The sequence below is a fragment of the Manduca sexta genome, chromosome 16 (assembly GCF_014839805.1).
Source record: "Manduca sexta isolate Smith_Timp_Sample1 chromosome 16, JHU_Msex_v1.0, whole genome shotgun sequence".
Classification (NCBI taxonomy): domain Eukaryota; kingdom Metazoa; phylum Arthropoda; class Insecta; order Lepidoptera; family Sphingidae; genus Manduca; species Manduca sexta.
In genome coordinates, this window is record NC_051130.1 from 6,997,415 (window position 1) to 7,020,652 (window position 23,238).

The following is a 23,238-nucleotide window of genomic DNA, read 5'->3' on the forward strand; positions in this document are numbered from 1 at the left end:
AATGACAAACAAAGTTGTTTGTCTCCCAGCGGCGAAACTAACAGGCGACACCGCGGCGTCCGTGTGAAAAGAGTATCGCGAGTAAAAACTAACAACGATATTATAGAGAAAGAGAGGCAATTATAGGACATCACAGACAGCTAGAGCGAGATGCACCATGAGCGATATGTAGGACAGATTTACCGCTGTTTCGCATCCGCGGTTTGCCGCGTCGGTGTGCAAAAGGCGTTACTAATAAAGCGAATGGCCTATAGTGTCTAGACTATACTGTTTGCCCAGTGTTCCAAATTTGACCATAATCTTTATTTCAATTTTGGACTCTATGTTGAAGGGGACAAATTGTTTCTTCTTTTATAAATAGCACTAGCGTGATCTATGAGGTTAGTAGCTATGAACCTGCACGAAAGTATTTGTTGACAAACAGAGATGAATATATTACATAGCTAATTGTTTGTCTTGTCCATTTACACATATTAAATTAAGTTCCTATTCCACATATTACCTATGCAAGACTTCCTATCTTTTGGCCGCTGCTCCAACAGGGCGTGTATTTTCTCAGAATACCAAGTTCGTGGACATTTTCTAGAATAAAGAGTACCTTAAATTTTAATCCAGGCGATCGTATTATGTCTGCCATATTACGGGAAAGGTTTTAGCTATTACTTAGTAATGGGTAGGTGGCAGTAGGCATTAAGATGGAGAATAACCATGTTAGAATAAAACATCAAATATCTGCATCCAAACACATTCTGTTTATTAAATATCATTATGTAATTAATAATTAACATTCTTCGCCGTGAATTTCACTACAATGACTTCCAAACTGCTTATCGATTAGGTAACTTAATAATTAATCTAAGAACTAACTAATAAGTTTTGGACGATTTTAGCATATATTTTTTTGTTGTAAATTGTAATCAATTTGGTGTTTATTTTACGTATTAATATTGAGAAGATTACCGTACATTGTTGTGGTTGATAACAAGTCACATAGCTTTATAATTTAGAAGCCAAATAGCTGATTATAATCTAAATCTTAGAATTATCTATAGATAACTTTAACTTAGTGCACACTAACCATTAAAATTTATTTTACTTAGACAATTTCAAATGTACAGTATGAATAATTTCCATTTTATATCTTCTTTATATTTCACCACATAATATAAGCTTCTACAATAATTATTATAATGTTTCTATATACTTTGATATTCTACTGTATAATTGTATTACAATTTGTGATTTGAGCATCCTGAATCAATTTATTGTTGTTTTGTTTAGTTTATGAAGTAGTTTTCCCATTAATTGATCTCTGTGTCGAAAGAAAGAGACTAATTTTCTCTAATTATATTTTTAAGGAAGGTTACACTATTTCAAAGCGATGACATTGTAATCACACTAACCCATGAATAATTTTATTATATTTAATCTTATGTAATGAAAATACCGTATTAGTAAAGTAAAATGTATTAATTTCGAAATGTTTTAAAGCAATAATTATGAGTTAAATCTAGTAAAACAGTGTTTCAATCATAGGGCTGATAAAATACGACCACAAACTCGTGTATTCGAAAATGATTATTTTCATAAAATGTATATGGTTTTAATTTTAAATCCATACCAAAGTATTGATGGATTTTATTATTTTGATAATTTGTGCAGTATGTTTATAGATATAAGCACTCTTCATAGCAAAATATTTAGCCAATTAAGCGCTTTCTGTATTGTGGCCTATTGTTAAAGTACATATTAAAAAAATAAGCTGTAAAAATTACTTATTGCCGTATTTTAATTATCTATACAGTACAGGCAAGCGGTACAGACATTGTGAAAATTGTCAATAATCAAATGCATTTGTGGAGTCAACCACAACTCTTCCATTATAAAATTGATTTCTCTCTCAGTATAGCCAATTAACATACTACTACTATAGACACAGTAATATTAAACTAGCATCTACATTGTTAATGCACATAATACATTTCCGAAATAGTTTAGATTAGTAAACTAACTATTCTAAAATAACTATAGTAGTGTAAGACATAGACTTTCAAAGTCGAGAATAGAACGTAACTACTGCCATTGAACATTCAACACAAACATGTACCATACAGCTCACACCGTGTACGATAAAACAAAGGAAATATCTGAAACTTACAAAACATAAAATAAAGTGATGTAAAACCTACTATGTACACGCTACAATGAAATAAAGGCAGATTCTGGAAACTATATTTGAACACAGCATACAAACTATTTTAATGCAGTTGATGTAAGCTTACTCACTTGCTTATATCAGTGTACATAACATACATAGTGGTTTAGCAGCATAATACATTATGACGTAGTGATATATGATAATGGAGCATGAATTTTAACCATTCCGACACACATAACATAGGTACATATTAGCGAATAATAACACAAAAGTCGTAAATTCGAATAAATTAATGTGATGTATTATGATTAGCACTCGATATATTGTGATCAAGCAATATGAATGATATTTCATGTATTTTTTTTTTACAAATTTAGTATTACGCCAATAAGTGTTCGTACATAATTATTTAGCTAAAAATTCACATTTAGTAATAGAATTGAGTTGTCTATCGAAAACAATTTCGCTAATATACTAGCAAAGGACAGCTAGTTAAAAACACATTCTGAGCGCCCGAGAGCGTTGCGTTTAAGTACGTCAGCTTGAAAGTAATATGGGTTTTAAATTGGTCATGATTGACGGTTAATGATGTTTTAGATTGTTACTTCGAGGTTTAAAGTTTGATGGCGAGTGATTTCGTCCAGTTGTTTTTAATATATTTTATGCGTAAGCGTAGTCGTAGGTTGGAAACAACTAGGCTGCAAGATAAGTATTGTAGAGAGGCAAGCGTAAAAAATAATACGATAATTTACGAGCCTAGCACATTAAACTACACCAATATACAATGAGGATGAAACATGCAGATGTTTGTTTTTATGCAGTGCCTGCCTCACTCGGCGGCGTGTAATACCTAAAGTGCACCACTCTACCATGAGCTTTACGTACGGAGTACCTAACGTGTCCAGAGAACGTGAAATATGTATAATAAATGCAGCCCTTAGCGGATGCTGTATACATATTCGCTGACGTGTCGCGCGGTCAGAGTCGCCTGGTGGTCCGGACGCGTTTGCAGGAGATCGCGTGGTAGGCGGCGGCGGGCGGTGCGCGGGGGGCGCGGGCGGCGCGGGGCGCGCGGGGTGCGCGGGGGGCGCGGCCTCACGACTCGCCGTTGCCGCTATCGTCGCCGTCGCCCTCGCCGCCCTCCAGCTCCTCGTCGGAGTCCGTGTCGAGGTCGTCGTAGTCGTCGTCGTAGAAGTCGGTCATGTCCAACTGGAAACAGGGTGTAATTATTATTTTCAATATAAATGTGCAAGGAGTTTGGGTTGGGATGGTTACGTCGAAGACCATTCTTCATCAGTCAATTTTATTCCTATTCCAGTCGAAGGATTATTGAAGCCAGTGCAATTATTTGACATTATGTGGGGTAAACATACATGTGGAGAACGCAGTGTTTCCGTGATATTATAGATTATTTTTTTGACACGGGGGACTATTACAGCTGGTCCTCATCAGGTTAATGTTTAATTATAGTGTAACGGGGTTGTGAGTGTCTGTACAACATGCTTTTAAAAACATATTTTTAGTTTTTAAAATTATATTTGTAATAACGCTAACAAACAGATTTTAAAAAAGATAAGAGTAAAGGACTAATAACTTTACTTGTTAATGTGTTTGGTAATCATAGGAACGCCCAGATATTAATTTATTATTGTCATCAATGAAGACTGATAATATGGAGGTAAGTATTTGAAATTAATATCGGATTTAGTTTTAATAACTGCAAAGAGGACAGTTATATTTTTTTCAAGTCTATGTTAGGTGACAAGTATTTAAAGGCAAATAGTCCTAAAACAACAAAAGAACACAACATGTTTTCAATTTGTGACTAAGTATGCGTAATATTACATCTATCTCAAAGTCTAAACTCTGTCTTTACCTATATAAAGATTAACATCTACAAACAAGTAAACAATAATATTTTAGATAAAAACATTTTAAGTATATGCAATGAACGTCTAGGCCTCGTTAGTAAATATCTACATTACGGTCGATGACCTCGAAAATTAACGTACGAGCTGAATTTAAATGTTTGGCATAACAACAAACCTGCGGCTCTTGAGTCGTCGACTTGACTTGCGTTTTAATGCAGTAATCTTCTAGCGTCAGCGGGACAACTATTCCTTCCTTTTCCGCGTCCATGCGCGCTACTTGAGCTTGTTTTCTGAAAAATAAAATTAACATTTGAATTATTTTTATGTATTTTGTTTATATAGGTTCGGTAAAATGGGATGTAAGTTACTGTGTAATATTGCATGTAGTTTTTTTTGGGGTAACGGACCCTGTAGTCGACACCGGGGGAATCCTGCGAATGGGATACTCGAATCCTCCGGTTTAGCAATTCTAGGGCCCTGGAGAAAAATTGGGAGGGGCAGCTGGGAAGGAATTGTAGGGGAAGGATAGGTAAACCTCTTAGGATGGGAGGAGGGGAAAAGGCAAGGAAATGTTTGCGAGCCCTTATAGGCCTCAATGTGAATTGACAAACATGGGATATACACACTTAACTGTGTGCATGGGCGTGCATTCGGTGTGGAGTCCGAGCGCACAAGAATTGCCTCGCTTGGATGCATGTAGTTGTTGTAGTTGGCAATAATGAATACGGATGTTAATTATAAGAAATAATAAGGTGTTGTTTGACGGCGTGCGGTCAGTTAATGTTGGTTAAGAACTCCAAGTACATAAAGGTTTTGAACATAGATCGTTTGCATTGCAAATTCCAAATGTCTTTAGCGTCCACGCAGACGAATTTGCTCAAAAGGAAGAGAAGTAAAAAACCTTCTTCTCTTGTACCGGTTACCAAGATATCATGAACGGGTATGAAGTTAAATAAGGGCAAAAGCATGTTATCTTCTTGTTTTTAGCTGGGTAATATTTTTAGTTTCCTATCTCGGACAGTCAAATCACATTTTTCGAAATTAAAAGAGCGAAATTTACTTTCACATTTATCTCTCGTTCTCGCGAGTGAAGTCTGTAATTCACTTTCAGATTTGCGATTAGCACGGCGTGTAGTATCACAGTATATTAAAATAATCAGCCTCAAAGTGCTTGTTTCTCCGTCGCATGTTTTATCTACAAGCAATTTTATATCTTCTTATTTTTCAGATTAATATACGACCATGTCAATTTGTCCCAAAAATTTGGTGTTAAAGTACAAGTTGCAATTATACACATGTAACATTTTATGTTTTGAACATCTACATTACATATACGACTTTAAAAACACCTTTACTTTTCTGATCAAAACACCTATCAGTTAACAGTCGTTTTCATTTATTCAAACATGTTTGTGCAAGTTCACATATATTTACATACATGGTAATTTCCGCCGTCATGAGGGGAGCAGAAAAAAATACATAAATAAATCATAAAGATAAACGTTACGATGATGTTACAGAAAATCAATTCGCAAAACATGGATATCGTACAAATGACAAAACGCAATAAAATCCAATAAACTAATTATGTAGATCTGACTTTAGTATGTGGCCAGGTTACGACTTTCGTCCGCGTCCTTAGGTGACGCGTTGGCACTGTAAATTGGCCAATGTTCATAACCTTTGATCTATATTCAATATCGAATGATACGACGAAATAATGAGCTTTGGATACTTACAGAGTACATAATCTGCTCGCATATTGGCATTACAAATATTAAACACAAATAGAGATAAGGCACAAACAATGTTTATTCTTTATGTATATTGTATTCTTTATTTGTAAGACTTTAAATATTCATATAACCTTTGTTAATCATACTATTACCAACTTATATAATAATAATAAATTAAAATAATATCAGCCCTGTATTATATCGCGCTGTTAATAAAATAAAAACCTATTTCAAAATTGATAATTTGTGGCAGTCGTGGGAAAACAAATTTTTGTTTGCTACCTTTTTTTGAAGTTGCTATAAAATTGAGCTTATTAAATATAGGCAATAAATGAACCCTATAGCATGAAAAAAAGGGAAAAACTAAAAGGTCGCAAACAGAAATTGGTTGTTTGACGATTCCCACAAATTGGCAATTTTGGAATGGGTCATTATATATTAAGAGTGCGATATACTGTCGCATTGCTGGGCTCGGGCCTCCTCTTCCATTGAGAGGAATTAAGCCTTAGTCCACCACGCTGGCCTAGTGCGGATCCACTGCTGAACGTAGGTCTCCCCAAGTAAGCTCCAACTATCGGAATACTCATATTCATGCACAAATTATTCATCGACTTATTCGCCGAGTCTAAATGAGCCATTAGAGTTTTAAATTAATCACATATACGAACTCGAGAGCATTGAACAAGAAAATATTCCTGTCTGAAATCATAGGCCAAATTAAGTACCTATGGAATTCCCAATATGCACGAATTTGTTATACCTAATAACAAATAACAATGTCCTTACGTGTTCTCAGTTGGCATTCGGAGTATATTTGCGTGTGAGCACCCTTTTACCCTGCACTTCAGACTGTGATTTCAGACAGGAATATAGACCGGAAATGCTTTTAGTTCTCTTTGTCAAATGTTAGGTTTGTTATTTTTATATTTAAGTATTTATTTATTATCTGTAGGTTTCCGTGTTACAACTGAGAATATTTGTTTAGCGTTAGTAAATTTGTTGCCTACTTTATGGATTCTAGGAATAAGGAAAATCAAAATAGATAATTATATCTCAAAATAAATGTAAATACCGAAATAGTTTTTATTAAATATTGTTACGAAATTTTCTGTTTCATGACTCATCCATCCTTTTTTCTTCCTCTTAATATATTTTATTTTGTTCTATCAAATAGTATAGACTCTGTTAAATAAAGAATACACGATTTAAAACAAAGACAAAAGAGAGAGATGAGACAAAACAATCTCAATATTTCGTGAAAACATTTATTTTGCGAAATAATCTGTAACGTAAATTTTCGTTTCCTGTTATAAACGCAATATCAAAAAATATGTTATAGCGTCATTAAAATATACAATATTCATTAGTATAATTAAAGCTACATTCACAAAAACTACTAGTTAAATAAGTCAGGACTTTTGTTTTCCAATATTCAAAAGTGTATAATTTTCGGCCATTAGCATATGTTCGCAAGTGATTGTGAATGACAATGTTAACGTAATGTGGCGGTCGTTTACCTGATAATATTCTCGTACTCCTTATCCTTGCCTTTGGAGTCGCGCCAGCGGCGGTACATGACGCTGGCGTCCACATTCGCCGGGCTGAAGGTGTTTGGCTCGTTGAGCAGGGATATCACCGAGAGCAGCACCGTGCGCACCGACTGCGTCGGGTTCCAGCGCTCGCACGGCAGCTCGCCCGACTGCGGGTCGTCCACTGGAGGATGTAGGATCGATATGCACAGATCGCCATTCTAGAACACAACATATCCTTTGTTAGGTATCTGAATTTTATGGTTGGTTATAGTGCATACGCTGTACGTATCTGATGTTCATCAACCTTTATTAACATCGGACAGCTTAATATCTGCAGTCTTTAGATATTTTAATATATACCTAGAATAAAATAAATGAACGATAATAATGAAAAAGGGAAGAGGGGTTCATATTCATGATAATTACTTATGTGCACATTTATAGATACCCTCTATCTACTACAATTTATTGTTATATTGGTCAAACATAAATTACTGATTTGTACGAATATATTAATGTCGATAAGTACTGTTATTCACATAACCTGCATTAAAATTGCAGTAGGTCAGAGAGTCGATGAAGCATACAACTAGATTACCAATAGCGGCTTTCTCTAATTACTTTCCCTATTTCGCCACTTGGAAATTAATTACTTACGAAATATTGACGCGGAGTTTTACCTTCAATTTGGCAAGAAAAAATAATTACAATAGAAGCCACAAGGATGTTGCTTTAGAAAAGTTTTAATAAGAATTCTATAAGCTTTAGCCTCCACTCGGTACAATTTTCTGAGAAATTCTAGAAATTCGGCCTTTCAAACGATAAAATAAAAGTCAAGCCTAAGAATGGTATTTGGATGTCGTGACAATACTTTGTGTTACGGCGCACGTTACTATCACATGGCTGTGCGCTCTTATTTTTAATTTTTAATACTCCAATGTATATACGCATATACTTTTAGATTATGATTTTAAAACAAAGTATGTACCGCTAGTTATTTAACTGATATTTTCTATTAATTTTTCCATAATAAACAAAAACAATGTACCCATTCTTCTTTTTCCAAAATTAAGTTAGTACGATAATGCTTACAAATATGATAACTGCTGTAACTAGTGATGATTGGTAAGCTATGAAAACAATTCATATCAAAATCACTTAGATGGATTGATTCTACGACATATCGTAACGAATGAAGATGTCATTCTACTGGTAACTAATAATCACAAATTTAAAATGTAATAGCTCGAATCCATAACTTTGAATTATTAAGTACCTCATGGTATTGCATTGAGTATCATAAAAATTAGATGTCACGTCGTCAAAACAGGGAACAACGGTTCTTACATAATACATGTTACAGCTAGCCAGATGAACTTATACATACCAACCTACCTACTGTGTTACTGTTAATAAGCACTTAGTAGATCAGTAAAGATATCCCTTTTACCCCTATTATGTGCGTTTATCATAATAAATATAATAATAATAATATCAGCCCTGTATTATATACTTGCCCACTGCTGAGCACAGGCCTCCTCTACTACTGAGAAGGATTAGGCCTTACTCCACCACGCTGGCCTAGTGCGGGTTGGTAGACTTCACACACCTTCGAAATTCCTATAGAGAACTTCTCGGATGTGCAGGTTTCCTCACGATGTTTTCCTTCACCGTTAAAGCGAACGATAAATTCACAAAGAATACACACGTGATTTTTTAGAAAAGTCAGAGGTGTGTGCCCTTGGGATTTGAACCTGCGGACATACGTCTTGGCAGACCGTTCCACACCCAACTAGGCTATCGCCACTTTTTTTCTATCATATTTACATTAAAAACGAACAATATTTTAATCAGAAATTCCTAATTAACAATTCTGAGATAATGTCAATCCATGTCGTGTTTTACCTTCAGCAAATCCCACGGCCTATCGGGTTCGATATTTGTCTTGGACGTGGAGTTTGCGTAACAACTGGCTACGAAGGCCGCAGTTATTAAATCTTGATACGATTTAATGCTTCGTGGTTGTAAAGCAGATTTCGTTTTAGTTGCGTTAGAAGCGCGTAACACGAAAGTTATATAAAATCTATTGTTGCCTCCCTCAGTTACGGATTGTCTTCAAACAGTTACGTGCTTACAAAATCCGGTAAAAAACTGGTGTATCGAGCGAACATTCGGTTTTACAATTGGTTTGTAGAAACCTTCCGTCTAACGTGACCAAACGAGACGGTTACGATCTCTTTCCAACAATTTTATGGATTATGCGTCTCAAATATCAACCAGACGGCGACGTTTTTCCTTATGTTACCAGCGTACACTTATTAAAACCGGGAACCAAATAGTACTAACGTGTTTATTTTCTGACGGTCGATACTAGCTTGAGGACTTACGATAAAAGTAATTTCATTTCCTTCTGTAAGCCGAATTGTTAAAATTCCTCGTCACTGACTGACGCCATTGTTAGAAATACCATACGGAATGGATGAACATTATTCAATTCAACACAATTGAAATGAGTCGGACCCGACCGTACGTCTTACATTGGTTACGTGTTTTCCTATCTCGCTACTTTTTCTATTATACTTCAGCTTTGCGGATAGATATATGTATTAATAATGATTGCCTTTATTACGAACCATACTTTATTACTTGGCTAATTAGCAGTGCAGAAACCAACCATAATCATTAAATCATTCATTACACTCGGTGTCAGTCCACAATAAATTTCCTGTATACTAAAGAAGGATGTTGATTTTACCTTAAAAGTAAAGGTCAAAATAATACGTATTCTTTACTTAGCGTATTGGCATAACATTACCCTTGAGAGCGTTGTAATTGTTAGAAGTATCATTCAACTCTGTGATCGCCAACAGGCTTATTCGAATGATATCATGAGGTGCAAGTTTCTTTAAGGTGCTAGCGGAAGTGAGCGATCATGCGCGCGGACCGGAACACACAGTTGTCCTTTCCTTGACAATTTCTGTATCAGCAAATTATCCAATTTACATTGTACATAATTGTTCATCGTTTTTTGTCGTTAAATATATTTTACTGCTAAATCGGCAGATAATTTGCGCACTCCGGCGGCCTACTCCTGTGTTCGCATGACCTAGATACATACCGCTGTATACAACTATCGTAATATCATTTGCAAGCGCTTTGCCTGTTTTATTTGTACTCGTAATATTTTTTGTACATTACTTAATATTTAGAGAATAATAGACTAACCGATTAGTCATTCTAGTCCTGACCCTTTTGATCACCATTAGTATTTACTGCTTTGTAATACGCCTGCTTAGTTACGACAGATCTGACGAAACTATACAGTTAAGAAAGCAACTTGTTCCCGTGAATCACGTTGTCTGGAACATACTACTAACTTGCCATTGCTATGAATAAATTTGAACTTTAAACTCAGTCCGTCAGGCCAAATCCAAATTGCATTAAATTAGAACATTGACATCCAGATTCAAATAAATATTCATGTGAGGAAGATATTAATGATTATTATTTATAACTTATGAAGCTTCTAACAAGTCATTGTTACTAATATGTAATTATTATGTACAATATCACCACAATTGAAGTATAGTTTTAACTCAGCGATCAGTCGTTTATGCGATAAATATAGAAAATTGTCGCCTACTCTAAATACGCCATTGACACCGTTTGTTTTCTTCAGGTATAAGACAATTTGCCTTTTAAAACATAACGTGTTCTCTGTCATGTTAGCGTCGCATTTATTTCTCAGTAATACAATCAGGTGAAAGTAAACGTGCTTACCTAACGGTGTTTTTTGGCGCATGATCTACTGACACGAGTTGTGAGCTTTTTGTAAGGACTACATTCTTAAATGTCATATTGAGACTTCATCACAAAGTTTAATTTGCTTGCGAAACATACTACTTTCAATAATGCTGTATAATCGATATGTGATCCCTTACCATATATAAATCTTGTAATAAGGGACAATTCTATAAATTAATCGAACACAGACGTGTTCTACTGAACGCGTTGTTCTTGTATCACGAGTAATTAAACGTAAAATCAAAAAATCCAAGTAGTATTGACAGTAATTAAAACAATTAAAAAGGTATTAACGTATTATTGTGAAATAGTAACGTTGAGAGAGCAACAAGGCGCGGACACCGGTGACTGCGGGGGAGCGACGCCCTCGGCTAAATATACACCATCACATCGCTCTTCCTCACAAAGAAATTGCGTGTGTTGTGACCTCTAAATCGGGAAACACTTCCAACAAGCTATTTGTTTGTACAATCATTAACGACATACAAACGTCCAAATTTACACCATTCAATGTATCCATAGGATCGGTTTATTTGAGTGAAGCAACGCTGCAGTTAGTTTTGGGTATAGCACTATCTAACCTAGTAAGACTGTGTAATAAATCGTTGTAAAGTGGCAACGATGCAGTTGCGTTTCGATAACGAATGTTACAATGATAAATGAGATCTGAAGACTTCAACATTCTATTCTCTAATCCTAAGATGAGTAACGTCAGTTTTCTTTGACATTATGCGTTTACATGGATAACAGTGACCACAAATCAGCATGCTATGTGACTAAGATCCTCCGGCCTTCCACTATAAAAAAAAATAACGTACGAGCTGCGTAAATCCATGCAATGCACTAAATATTAAGAACAGATAATATGCTTACATGTTGCTTTACACTATATGATACGATTTATCAATTTTACACTAATATGTATGTTCCTTTAATTTTAAGAAACTTGCTCATCGTCACCTTGCGGAATTATTACTTTAACATTGGAAACCTGTCCCCCAATGACTTTAAGTACAGTCGTAAAGTAAATTCAAAATCATTTAATTATACTCATGCATGTTCTACTTCCTAGATAAGCGTCGCGTAAAACCATATCTTGTTTGTAGAGCAAGGGAAATAGATAAAAGTATTAAACTACTTACAAAGTGTAATCAAGTAAATCTATCGTATTAGGACCTTGGCTAGACCACAAGTGGGTTGAAATCTGCGAGTCCAGGGAAACGTCGCCATATTTTGTGTCATTCTGTGGAAGCTTACTTTTAAATCGGTCGCTATGCCAATTTTTTTTACCAAATATTTACAACTATACTCAGCTATAGGACTAAAACTTAAGACCAGTTAATGAGATTTACAGGTTATTGTTGTATACTTTAGTTTCAGAAGTATTAAAGGCTACATTCGCTTGATATTAATAATACCACAAATAACACAGATTAAATCAGCAGCAACTTAGTTTAAAGAATTGAATAGGTATAGCTGTATAAATTTTCTTTATATTTCTTAAATACGGTCACAAACAACACTTGTTATGTACAAAACACCAGACAAGGTCAAAACTTCCAGACGATTTAAAGAAATCAAATAAGATAATCGGTTGTAACAACCAAGGTTGTTAAGACCGTAGGATAAATCGCCCTCTGCTTGTCAATCGTTGACCTAATTAACCCTTACGATATGCACGGCTATAAAGCAACCACATGCCCAATAAAAATTTGCTATTGAAATGTTGGCACGGTCCATCAACTGCTGAGTTGAAATCGAGTCTCCGTTGCGTTATTTAAAGATTCGCATGTGAATGTAGCACAAGTTCAAAGCAGCAACAACGCAGGTCGATAGGAATAAGGTTAATTACCCCAAGGCCGGAGCACTGCCAGCCACCGAGGAGCTGATCTCGGTGGTGCGTTTCCTCTACGAGGAAATGAAAATGCGGTGCTTGAAATAACGCCAAATACGTTTTCATTTTCTTAATTCGTAGTAAGCGAATCTATTTTGATAATGACACCTCATCAAGCAGCGTCACTACTCGTAATGATTTAGCAGTAGCTCGTGGAAGGAGGCATATCTTTGAAGTATACACTTCATATTTTTGTCAATGAATATTGAATAAGTTAGTTCAACTACTACGAGGTGATTCATATGCGTTTAAATTAAATATTGTTCAGTTACCATTGGCAGTGGCTTCATGTGAGGTCGTTCAACCGTGTACTAAGTACATCCTGTTCGACACGGATCTTTTCATAGACCGTTTCATTGTATAAATACATTTTCATAAACACAGAATCGGTAGATGTTCGACCATTATAATCTGTATAATATTTTATGTGACTGGATTGTGTATAATTATTTACAACTGTAATAAGAAGATGCAGAGTATTTTAGCATGAAGATGCATTTCCTACTTTCATACATTGAGCAAGCGGGATCGCAGTAAACCATATTGAATAAAGGTGAAAAATTATATTCCCAATCAATACAGCTTATTCAAATCTTTGTAATCAGTTTGAACTTAGTCATCGTACCGGTGAATTTTCGCCCCAGGCCCATTGTCTGAAAACAATACCTGCAGTGCCGCAACAAATAATCAGACCGGCCATAAAGATTCGAGTCAGCCGTTGGTACAATGTATCGCGGTGTGAAGAACATCAAAATAAATGCTACTGATGTAAATATATTTTCAGTTATAAATAACACTGTTAATATGTTTATTCTTGCTGCGTAAATACGGATAATATGTAACAATTACTACATTATTCAAGGAAGCTTGGAAGTCCGTTTTTTATTTAGTTACCAAATGTGAATCGAAACATTTTCGATTGTAGACAGTGCTGAGGCTGGTGGAACGCGTCATAGCGTGAATCAGACGTTTAGAATGATGACCCCGCACTACTAGCTGGATACATTATTTGCGTTGTGGGCACACGGTTGACTCTTCTAACAGCTAACGGTAACGCCCGCTCACTGCAAAAGCGCTGGCCGCCGGGCAGTTTTGAGAAATTATAAAAAGGCTACACGTGGGAAATAGACTGTAATGTTGTTTTTTTTATATTTTTATTACTGTATTATTAATTTATTATACATGAAGTATGTGCCTGTATACTTTTAAGCCGTACCACTTAGTGAAGATTTAATACAACTTTTGTATTTTGTAATAACTCACATTATATCAATGCTCACGCTTGTCACCGAATGCGTAGGCAGCAATGCAACTGGTTTAAACACGGTTCGCTGATATTGATCAGCTCCGATATTGACGGCGTAAGGCGAGCATATTGTCTTTTCGATCGCAATATCGAAAACTGGGGAACGAATATTTGTTTTTAAAATAAATAACTAAGACAAATTCTAGTGGAGTAGCCTAGGCTTTAAAACTGAACATCATTTTACACCTAAAATACTGGTTACACCTACTTACATGGAGTGATAAAGGACACACACACATTTATCCCAGAAGAGGTATGCAGAGGCGCAACCAGGGCACCCACTTTTCGCCAAGTGGGTTTCGTCCCATGATGTAATAGGGGACAAGCTTTGTGCGATTAGGACTCAAATAGGTAATACATAGGAAATAGATTTGTAAAGACTGGCTGCCGGCTTCTTTGAAAGGAACAGAACGACATAAATCTAGATAATATGTAAGTAGCGAATGAAGCTGAAAGTCAAGAAGAGGTTCTTATAGTTTGACCGATTACGGCTTTTGACCACACACGAGACCATGGCAAATTAACAGGATGCCCACCTGACTCACCATTGATTGAAACCCAAATAATACACAGCCTGCACCGTTTTGGATGGGCTGCGTTACGAATTGATTGGTGTTGGTACTATAATATTATTAACGATCATAATATCATGTATAATAGTTTTGTTTCTACGAACAGCGAGCAAAGTTATATCTTATTTTACTACATTTATGTTATGTTAATCTTGTGCAATAACTTTAGTCTCCTCAATGTATTTCAACTGAACGCTCATGACCTTAACCATGGCATTTAAATAAAGAAATGTAGAGATGGTTTAAAATTAGTCATAGTGTCATCTGGAAACGATACATATTTGGCAAATTATAAAACGATGACACATACCTACTATTCGTATGACTCAATATTAGAAACCACTTTATAGATCAAAACAAATCTCAGGAAACCTCTTTCGTTGAAATGAGTTAGAAATTTTGATTATAGGGTAATAAAACAGAGTATTAAGATGACTTTGCGGGATTTATGGCCAATCCTAAAAAAACAAATTTCCACTAACTTACTATATAAAACTATTATTTTGTTAGTTCACTTAGTGTAGTGCCTGAACACAACATTTTAAACTCAGGCTAAAAAGAAACAAAACTAAGGAAAATGTACCAATTTACATTCATACAACGCTTAAAGTTTCGATGCACCATACATGACAAGACATGATATAAATATATCCAGATGTAAATCTAAAGGAAAATAGTATGTAGTATCCAGATGTAAATTTAAATAACAGTAGTTTTACAAACTGATCATGTCTCCCATGATACTATGGCCATCTCTCCCGGATGTGTCCGGGATAATAATAACTTTTAAAATATTATAAATATTGACAATTATTTTGCTATTAGAATATGTATTGTCTTATTGTCTGCAAGTTTAATGAAATGTCGATTTTTGTTAATTAATAATGATATTTTCCATGTCATTGCTTTGCAAAAAAACTATAGCCGTCTTCCCCCTACTTACTTATACAAGGTACTAAATACTCTATAATATTTTAAAACACGCCAGCAAACGAATGTGGATCACTTAATGTTTAGTAGTCTCCACTACCCCTATAATACCAATAGAATCATGTATGCGTTGCCGGAAAGGGATAGGGAAATTTCCCCAACCATACAAAACACCACAATAAGTTTCTATCCTAAAAAAAATGAGTTTTCCATTATCTAGAGTTAGGACTTCAGTTTGGTATACACTAAAGTGTAAGGTTTGGGCAATACGACAAAAAAACAATAAAAAAGTTCGTTTCTAGTGTAATTAGCTCCTGTCTCTTATAGCTTTATCTTTGTGGAGGCACTACCTTACCCCATGAAATATTGAGAATTTATTTTCCAATATCTATAGCAGATAACAATTGTTTATAAATCAGTCAGTAAAGTTTGAATACATTGTGCCTTCCTAGGCGGCGTTGGTAGTTGCGACTTGCGAAACGATCCCGACATCTATGACCCCCACTGCGAAACATTTCACACTGCATCGCGGTTTGACCCACTTTTAATAAGCAACAACTACGACGCTATTATTCTTTAACTTGTCTTTGATTACTTATTGTAATAGAACTAAATAATAATAATTCATTTCTCTCTTTTTACGGCTTCTGAGCTTACAATGAAATAAGGTTTCAGTTTTTCAATCAATATTGGACATAAATATTTTTTACACTATATTTCTAATTCTGGTAATAATAAATGGTAATTTACTAATATTTTTATGGCTTTGTTACATATTATTTAACCAAACATATATCTAAATAGGGGAAAATAATTTAAAGATAGATCATAGAAGATAGTTCCAAATTACGTGAGTAAGGCCGTTGCTATAGATGCAGCATGAGGATGTATCTTGGATATCAACCGTTCTAATTTCAAGCTACGGTTTCATTATTTCCTAGTTTTTAATTTGTTTTGTGAATCGGACTTTATGCATCTATTACAAGCGTGACGTTTTTATTATTACTTAAGAAGATAGACAGCTATCCGTGATCCCAAGAATAGATGCACTCAACGACGCGACTTGTATTCTAGATTAATTAACTCAAAACGTATATTAGCATTTTAATATACGGATATTATTGCAAGTTTGTATAGAGAATCGGTAAAGTAGTGGGCGTACAATCTTAAAAGAGGTCTATAATGATCAGCGTCCTTAAAAATCATGATAAAATACAATATGTGAACGAAATAACTGACAATAGACTTATAGCTGTAAAATTATTTAGGTTTGCATTGCGCCAACAATTGCTATTGTTTGGCTGTTTTTCCTGCAAGTATTCGGGTATAAAATATATTGCAATTGTTAGGCGGACATGACTCAATGCCACTGAGGGAAATAAACGTTTAAATTTAGTCGCCTCGAACGAATCAGAAAGGTTGGATTATCCTTATGATAGCGAATTTGGATCATGCAAATTTTGCTTAAAGGACAAATACTTCACACGTTTATAACACTATTATTGCAATAAGTATATTGTCCGCTATATAGACGTAACACCATTGGCTATATGTCCTTTGATGTTATCTTCTTATATGATCTTTCTCTCTCGTAGTTATGAAATGATATTTTTGGGACAACAAAAAACCTTTGTTAAGTGAGGTTGCGTATGAATTTACATTTAACTCCGGAAAAACCATTGAACGATTTGATAAATACTCGTAATATTGCGATGGTATGCAACTGCAATATGGAACGAGCGCAGTGATTGAAATTCATATACAGCGGACCTAGCGGTAACAAAATAGTATGGCATGGCTTTTGTTAATACATAATATATACCATCACGCCTTTTTCCCTTTTCAGCTATGGGCAATGATGTGTCACTCCTTCATTTTATTTTTTTAGGTCAAGTTTGTTGGCGATTACCATTAATCGTAGGCCACAATTTCAGACTTCAGGCTCATAGGGAAACAAAAACCTCTATGCATATGACATTATCTGACGCGTAATCAAGCCCATGACCAGAGCAAGGTAGTCCAGGTAGTAGTATGCCTTTGCGCAGTCAACCATATCCAATACAACGGCAGAAAATATTTTTTTAATTCAATCATGCGTTTGCCATAATAATAATTAATTAATATATTAAGCATTTTACCAGACGCAATGTTGCCATGGCGCAGTACTTTACTTTTATTCTTTTTCTCCGCCATTATCTCTTTGAAATTAGGGGCAGGAGTAAAGCGCATTTCTATTCTCCACGCCGCGAAATGCGATTTGAATTAGTCTTTAAAACCGATCGCCCGCCTGACGTCAGTAATATGATACTGGAGCAGATAATATAATATATAACGATTTCTTTTGTTTACGCCAATGTCAGACATTCAAATAAAATTATTTTTCGGAATTTAAAGCGGTTTTTTCTAGTATAATTTTCTAACGACTTTTGGAAGATTTGGCAGCCTTGATGGTCAGGGGACGGACTGAGGTGTTGGTCGTCCAAAAAGTCAAATATTTATCAACATTTTACAAAGGATTAATTTAAAATAATAAATTTATATAGTACCTATATTTAGTTTAGTTTACCTTAGCTAAATAAGGGACAATTATTACAGGAAAAAAAGGGAAATTATTGAAATGAATATATAATTAGCATTCAAATAGCATGCTGTTTGAGTTCTCTTATTAGAATAATTTTGTTAAAATAAAAGGACTGGAAATGAGTATTATATCAATACATAACTATAGTGTATACACTTTGCATTAGTCATTTTTTAAATAATACATCCAATATTTTAACAAAAAAAATATATATGTCGTTTTCAACTTACCTCATAGACATTTGGATGCCAGACTTTTGTTAAAAATCTAATGGAAGGTGGTGAATACGGATAATCCGGAGGGAATTTCATATGTGCCTGAAACAAAATGTTTTCTTTAAGTAATCAAATAAAACCTTAACCTTCTGTGTAATAAAAACACTGAATTCGATTTAATAAAGACCAGATTTCCTATGCCCGAATTTTATAAAATAGGTTTAAAGAACATAAAAAAATGTTATAATCTTATTTACTGCAACAATGTGTAAGTGGTCTTTTTATTTAAAATAACACAACATCTAGTAAATGTGAGATCTAGTAAATGTATATATATCTAGTCTTTTATTTGCGAAATATAATTTTTCCTTTACTCATTTCAAGAGTCCACACACAAGGAAATTCAGTTATAGGTTTCAAGTGTCAAAAAGGTAGTTCACAGCTGAGTAGAATATGAATTTTGTTGCCCTAAATATTCACAATAACATCCCGAAATTGTAACATTATATCTTTGAGAAAATGAATATACTGGTACAAATAGTTCAATATAAAATGTACAGCCTAGAGACCATAATATATTGCTCTCTCAATTTATATAATTTGTAATATTTACATGAGTTTTGCAATATAATTTAAAATAAAGACATAATTAACCGGACACTCTTAATTGAATGAAATATTTGTTTAAATTTTTAATCTTTGGAACCATTGCTCTGATACTAAAAAAAATATTTACTAATAGGAAGCATAATAGTCCCTAAATGCTAAAGCTATTATAATATAGTCATAAGGCTATCTCTAACCACTGGAATGATCTTTAATGCTGATGGAACTATCAAACAAACTAATATGATGATAATGATGTTAATGAATTCATGAAGATCATTATAATTAAGTATGTTATGAATTTATACCCCTACACATAGATATCTATTCATTTATTTCTTATTTTTTCTGTGTTCCATTATTATTGCCAATATATTTGTATTGTATAATATATTATGTTTATAGTTACCCTACTTTCATATTCCAAGATCTTACCTTGTTCAAATAACTTGACTTATCATGTAAGATTTACTTAATCTGATAAAAATATTCTTCTTATATTGATTATAATTTACCTACAAATAAATATTGTATTCTCTTGTTTCTGTATCTTAGGTCACGAACAAGCTCTATCAAGACATAAATATGTGAAAACATGTAAATGGTGCTTAATATGAGTGATTAGATTTTTGTAATTACATTTAATTAGTCACTGTAAATTTTCAGAATAAATGAAATAAAAAAGGTAAACAGCATAAAGAAAAAAAAGATATTTGTAACTAGCTGAGCCTGCAACATTGTGTGAATTTAAATCAGTCTCAGCCTACATCAATCATCATCATCATCAATATAGCTGATAACCTCCCAATACACATCTCTATAACATAGAACACAGACAATATGTGTGGACCATCTCTCCTATGTGTCCATCTGTCCTAGAATTATCCTATATGTAATGCAAAATAAAGCTTAATATTATTCAGTTGTTATATTTGGAATACAATGATTTGTTTTGGAGTGATACGCTAAGGAATATTTGAGTACAGAATAAAACATTTCAAGTTCCTTTACCTTTTGTTAGGTACCTTATTTCAGGTATTTCTTCCAAAATGTCTAATTTACATACATGGAAAAATCTACGATTTTAGTATGTATTGAATAATAGTATATAAATGTAACTAGTTTGTAATATGATTGCAAGTGTCATTAATATTTTAAGGTTTTAATTTGTATGACAAATTTGGCATTTTTTTATTCAGCTGAAATGAACTTAATTACTAAGAAAATTTCATAATATTTTGGTTATTTGTACGATATGGGATGAACATTTCAAGTAAATGTATTCAATGTTCGCAGATAGATTCTTCTGGGACCTTTTAGAGTTAATAGACCGTAGCAAACACCTCTCACCTCAAATATCTATCCTAAACAAAAAAACATCATAAATAAGGAGTTTATAAATAGTAGATGATTTAATTTTGGATTTTTGACATGATATTTTGTATGCTGAACCTGTTCAAGTATCGAAGATAATAAAATATCATTAAAAAATCAAGCTTTATTTTGACTAAAATAGAAACTTTAATATAATATGGTCTTTTCTGGTATTCTTAATTGAAAGTTTTTTTTTTAGTAAATTGATTATAAAAGTTCATAAATTTCATTTATTGCCTATTTTCCATGTTTGTAATATGTATTTTGTAATATAAATTATAATAATAATATCAACAATGGATTATTGATTTTGTAAATATTTGTCCCATGTATGAAAGTGTTGTGCTTACTATGTTCAAAAGATTTTGGTGGTTAATAGAAAATAAATCATAAAAAAGATCTTTTAGATGACTTTCTTGTTTCCAAATAATTACATTGTAATTAACTGAAAGTTTTTTATTCCTGCTTATAGTTATTTATTATAAAATAAATAAGCCTGTGCCAAATATTAATTTTATTAAGGCTTATCATAAGTATTGCAACCTATTGACTGTCAAAAACAATACACTCAAAACATTCATACTAAACTAAAGTAGACTACATTACAAAATCTAAGATTACAACTGTAATTTAATATTAAAAAAGAGCATATGAATATCAAATTTAGGTGGTTAACCACATGTCAATGATAGCTGCTATCAATACATTTCCATTTAATAGATATTTCTTTTTTTAAGTATTTTTTTATGTATACACCAGTTTGCCTATTACATTTTTTTTATTATTACTTTGAATAATGAGATGAGCTTGCCGTTCACCTGATGGTAAGTGATACAACTAACCATAAGAAAGAAAGAGAGAAATTTATTTAAACAGTTTTTCGTACAATGGTTTACTGCATTAGACGGTAAAGTACAAAACAAAGTAATGAGTGTGTTAAATTAGTTCAGATAATTAAAACAGTACATGTACAATTTAAAAATCTTGCCCTCCGTGCTAGTTAATACTGTGTTACGGCAGGGTATAAACAGTAGAAACACCATTTAATACCTTGAATTATAAAGTATTCTTTGGTATCCACTATGCTTGCAATCGTGAGACATGAGATGGTAAGTCTTATTAAGTCCAGTAGTTATACTGGTTACAATGTCCTTCAAACTGAAACACAACAGTGACTACACACTGCTGCTTGGCTGCAGAAATAGACAATGTGGTGATACCAACCCAGGCAGACTCTCATATATGAGAGACCAGTGTAATAGTATTCCAAAATATGTCTCTAATCATCAAAAATATAATAACATATCATATTAATAACTGTAAGTAATTTAGGGATTAAGAAACTAATTGATATAATATATTCCTCCCAAAGCAGAAAAAAATTAAGTAAAAATTAAAATATTTGAAGTATTTACTATTTCGCTACAAAATTAACAATACTATAAATACACTACAAATATGTCATAAGTATTTATGAATTTATGAAGAAAAAATCCATTCTAGTAAAAAGTGTGATAAGTCACTTATGGTGTTCTTCCAGAAAAGGCTTAACCCAAAATAAATGAATCTATTACATGAATCAAGTGTCCTCTATTCTGATTAATATTGCATAAACTGATTACTTGCGAAATCACTGAATACTTCATGACCTATAACCATTTGTTTCAATCAGTAATCACAATTCACAAAAGTTTTGAATTGAGATGTAAATTATAGATAAATAAAAATAGTGATTGATAAATATTATATGGTTATTGTCCCTGTAGATACTGAACAAAAACAATGACATTTATATTTGTCTTTCACAACAGTAATATAAATATGTACAAGTAAAGGGTAATAAATAACAAATAAACAAACTAGACCATCGTCAATCGTGTGCGCGTGTGCATCAGCCGATGCCAGAGTAATTGCGTCGGAGATGGAACGCCAATGTCCGTGAATACGTCAGGACTACTATCTTAGCAATGAACTACGCATATATTGGTAAAAAACAAAAAAAAATAATCTAAGCACGCTTCTCGTTTTAGCGTGACATTGCTCTTTGTGCTCTCTGACTACAAAAAATGATTAACTCACCTTGAAATATCCACCCTGGTAGAGCGTATCTGGCGGACCAAAGATTGCCACTTCCCATTCAAACAGATTGTCCTCACCCAACAACTTCACTCGGAACCCTTCCACGGGCTCCTCTTGGAGACTCTTGTATTCTAAGGCCAAAGCCCTCAGCGCGGAACTCGTCGGAACCGTGTTCGACATTGTCAAGAACTAAATTTCCAATAGTCACTATCTAAAAGAGATTCTAACATAACACTGCGGAACTCTTCTCGCGGTCCACGTATTCACGAGTCATTTCAACCGAAGTCACAATAACAACGAACTGTGAATTTTGGTAAACATAACGCCGACGTAGACTGCTTGTACTGATTTATGATTCACACACTTCAAACGCCAATACTGAAACTGTTGCGACAGCAATAAACGTTGAAAAGTGGATAAAAGAACAGTCTAGACCACACGGCGAGTTGTTCAACAATGAGAAAGCAATGCAACGTACAAACAACGCGATTCCAAGGAAAACGGCTGCGTGGTACAGCTGCTGCCTGAGTTGCCTGAGCGAATATTGTAGAACAGCTGTTATTTTATTTCCGTGCTTGAT

General features: G+C 34.0%; 1 protein-coding gene across 1 annotated transcript; it reads right to left on the minus strand.

The window, feature by feature from the left end:
• Nucleotides 1–729: 729 nt before the first annotated feature.
• Nucleotides 730–23,238, minus strand: LOC115446253 (ubiquitin-conjugating enzyme E2 R2). Its single transcript, XM_030172846.2, has 5 exons — nt 22,659–23,238; nt 18,615–18,701; nt 7,283–7,515; nt 4,205–4,319; nt 730–3,367 (listed from the first exon to the last, which is right to left on the minus strand). Exons 1-5 carry the CDS (start codon nt 22,836–22,838, stop codon nt 3,254–3,256), a joined length of 729 nt encoding a protein of 242 aa, XP_030028706.1. The 5' UTR covers nt 22,839–23,238; the 3' UTR covers nt 730–3,253.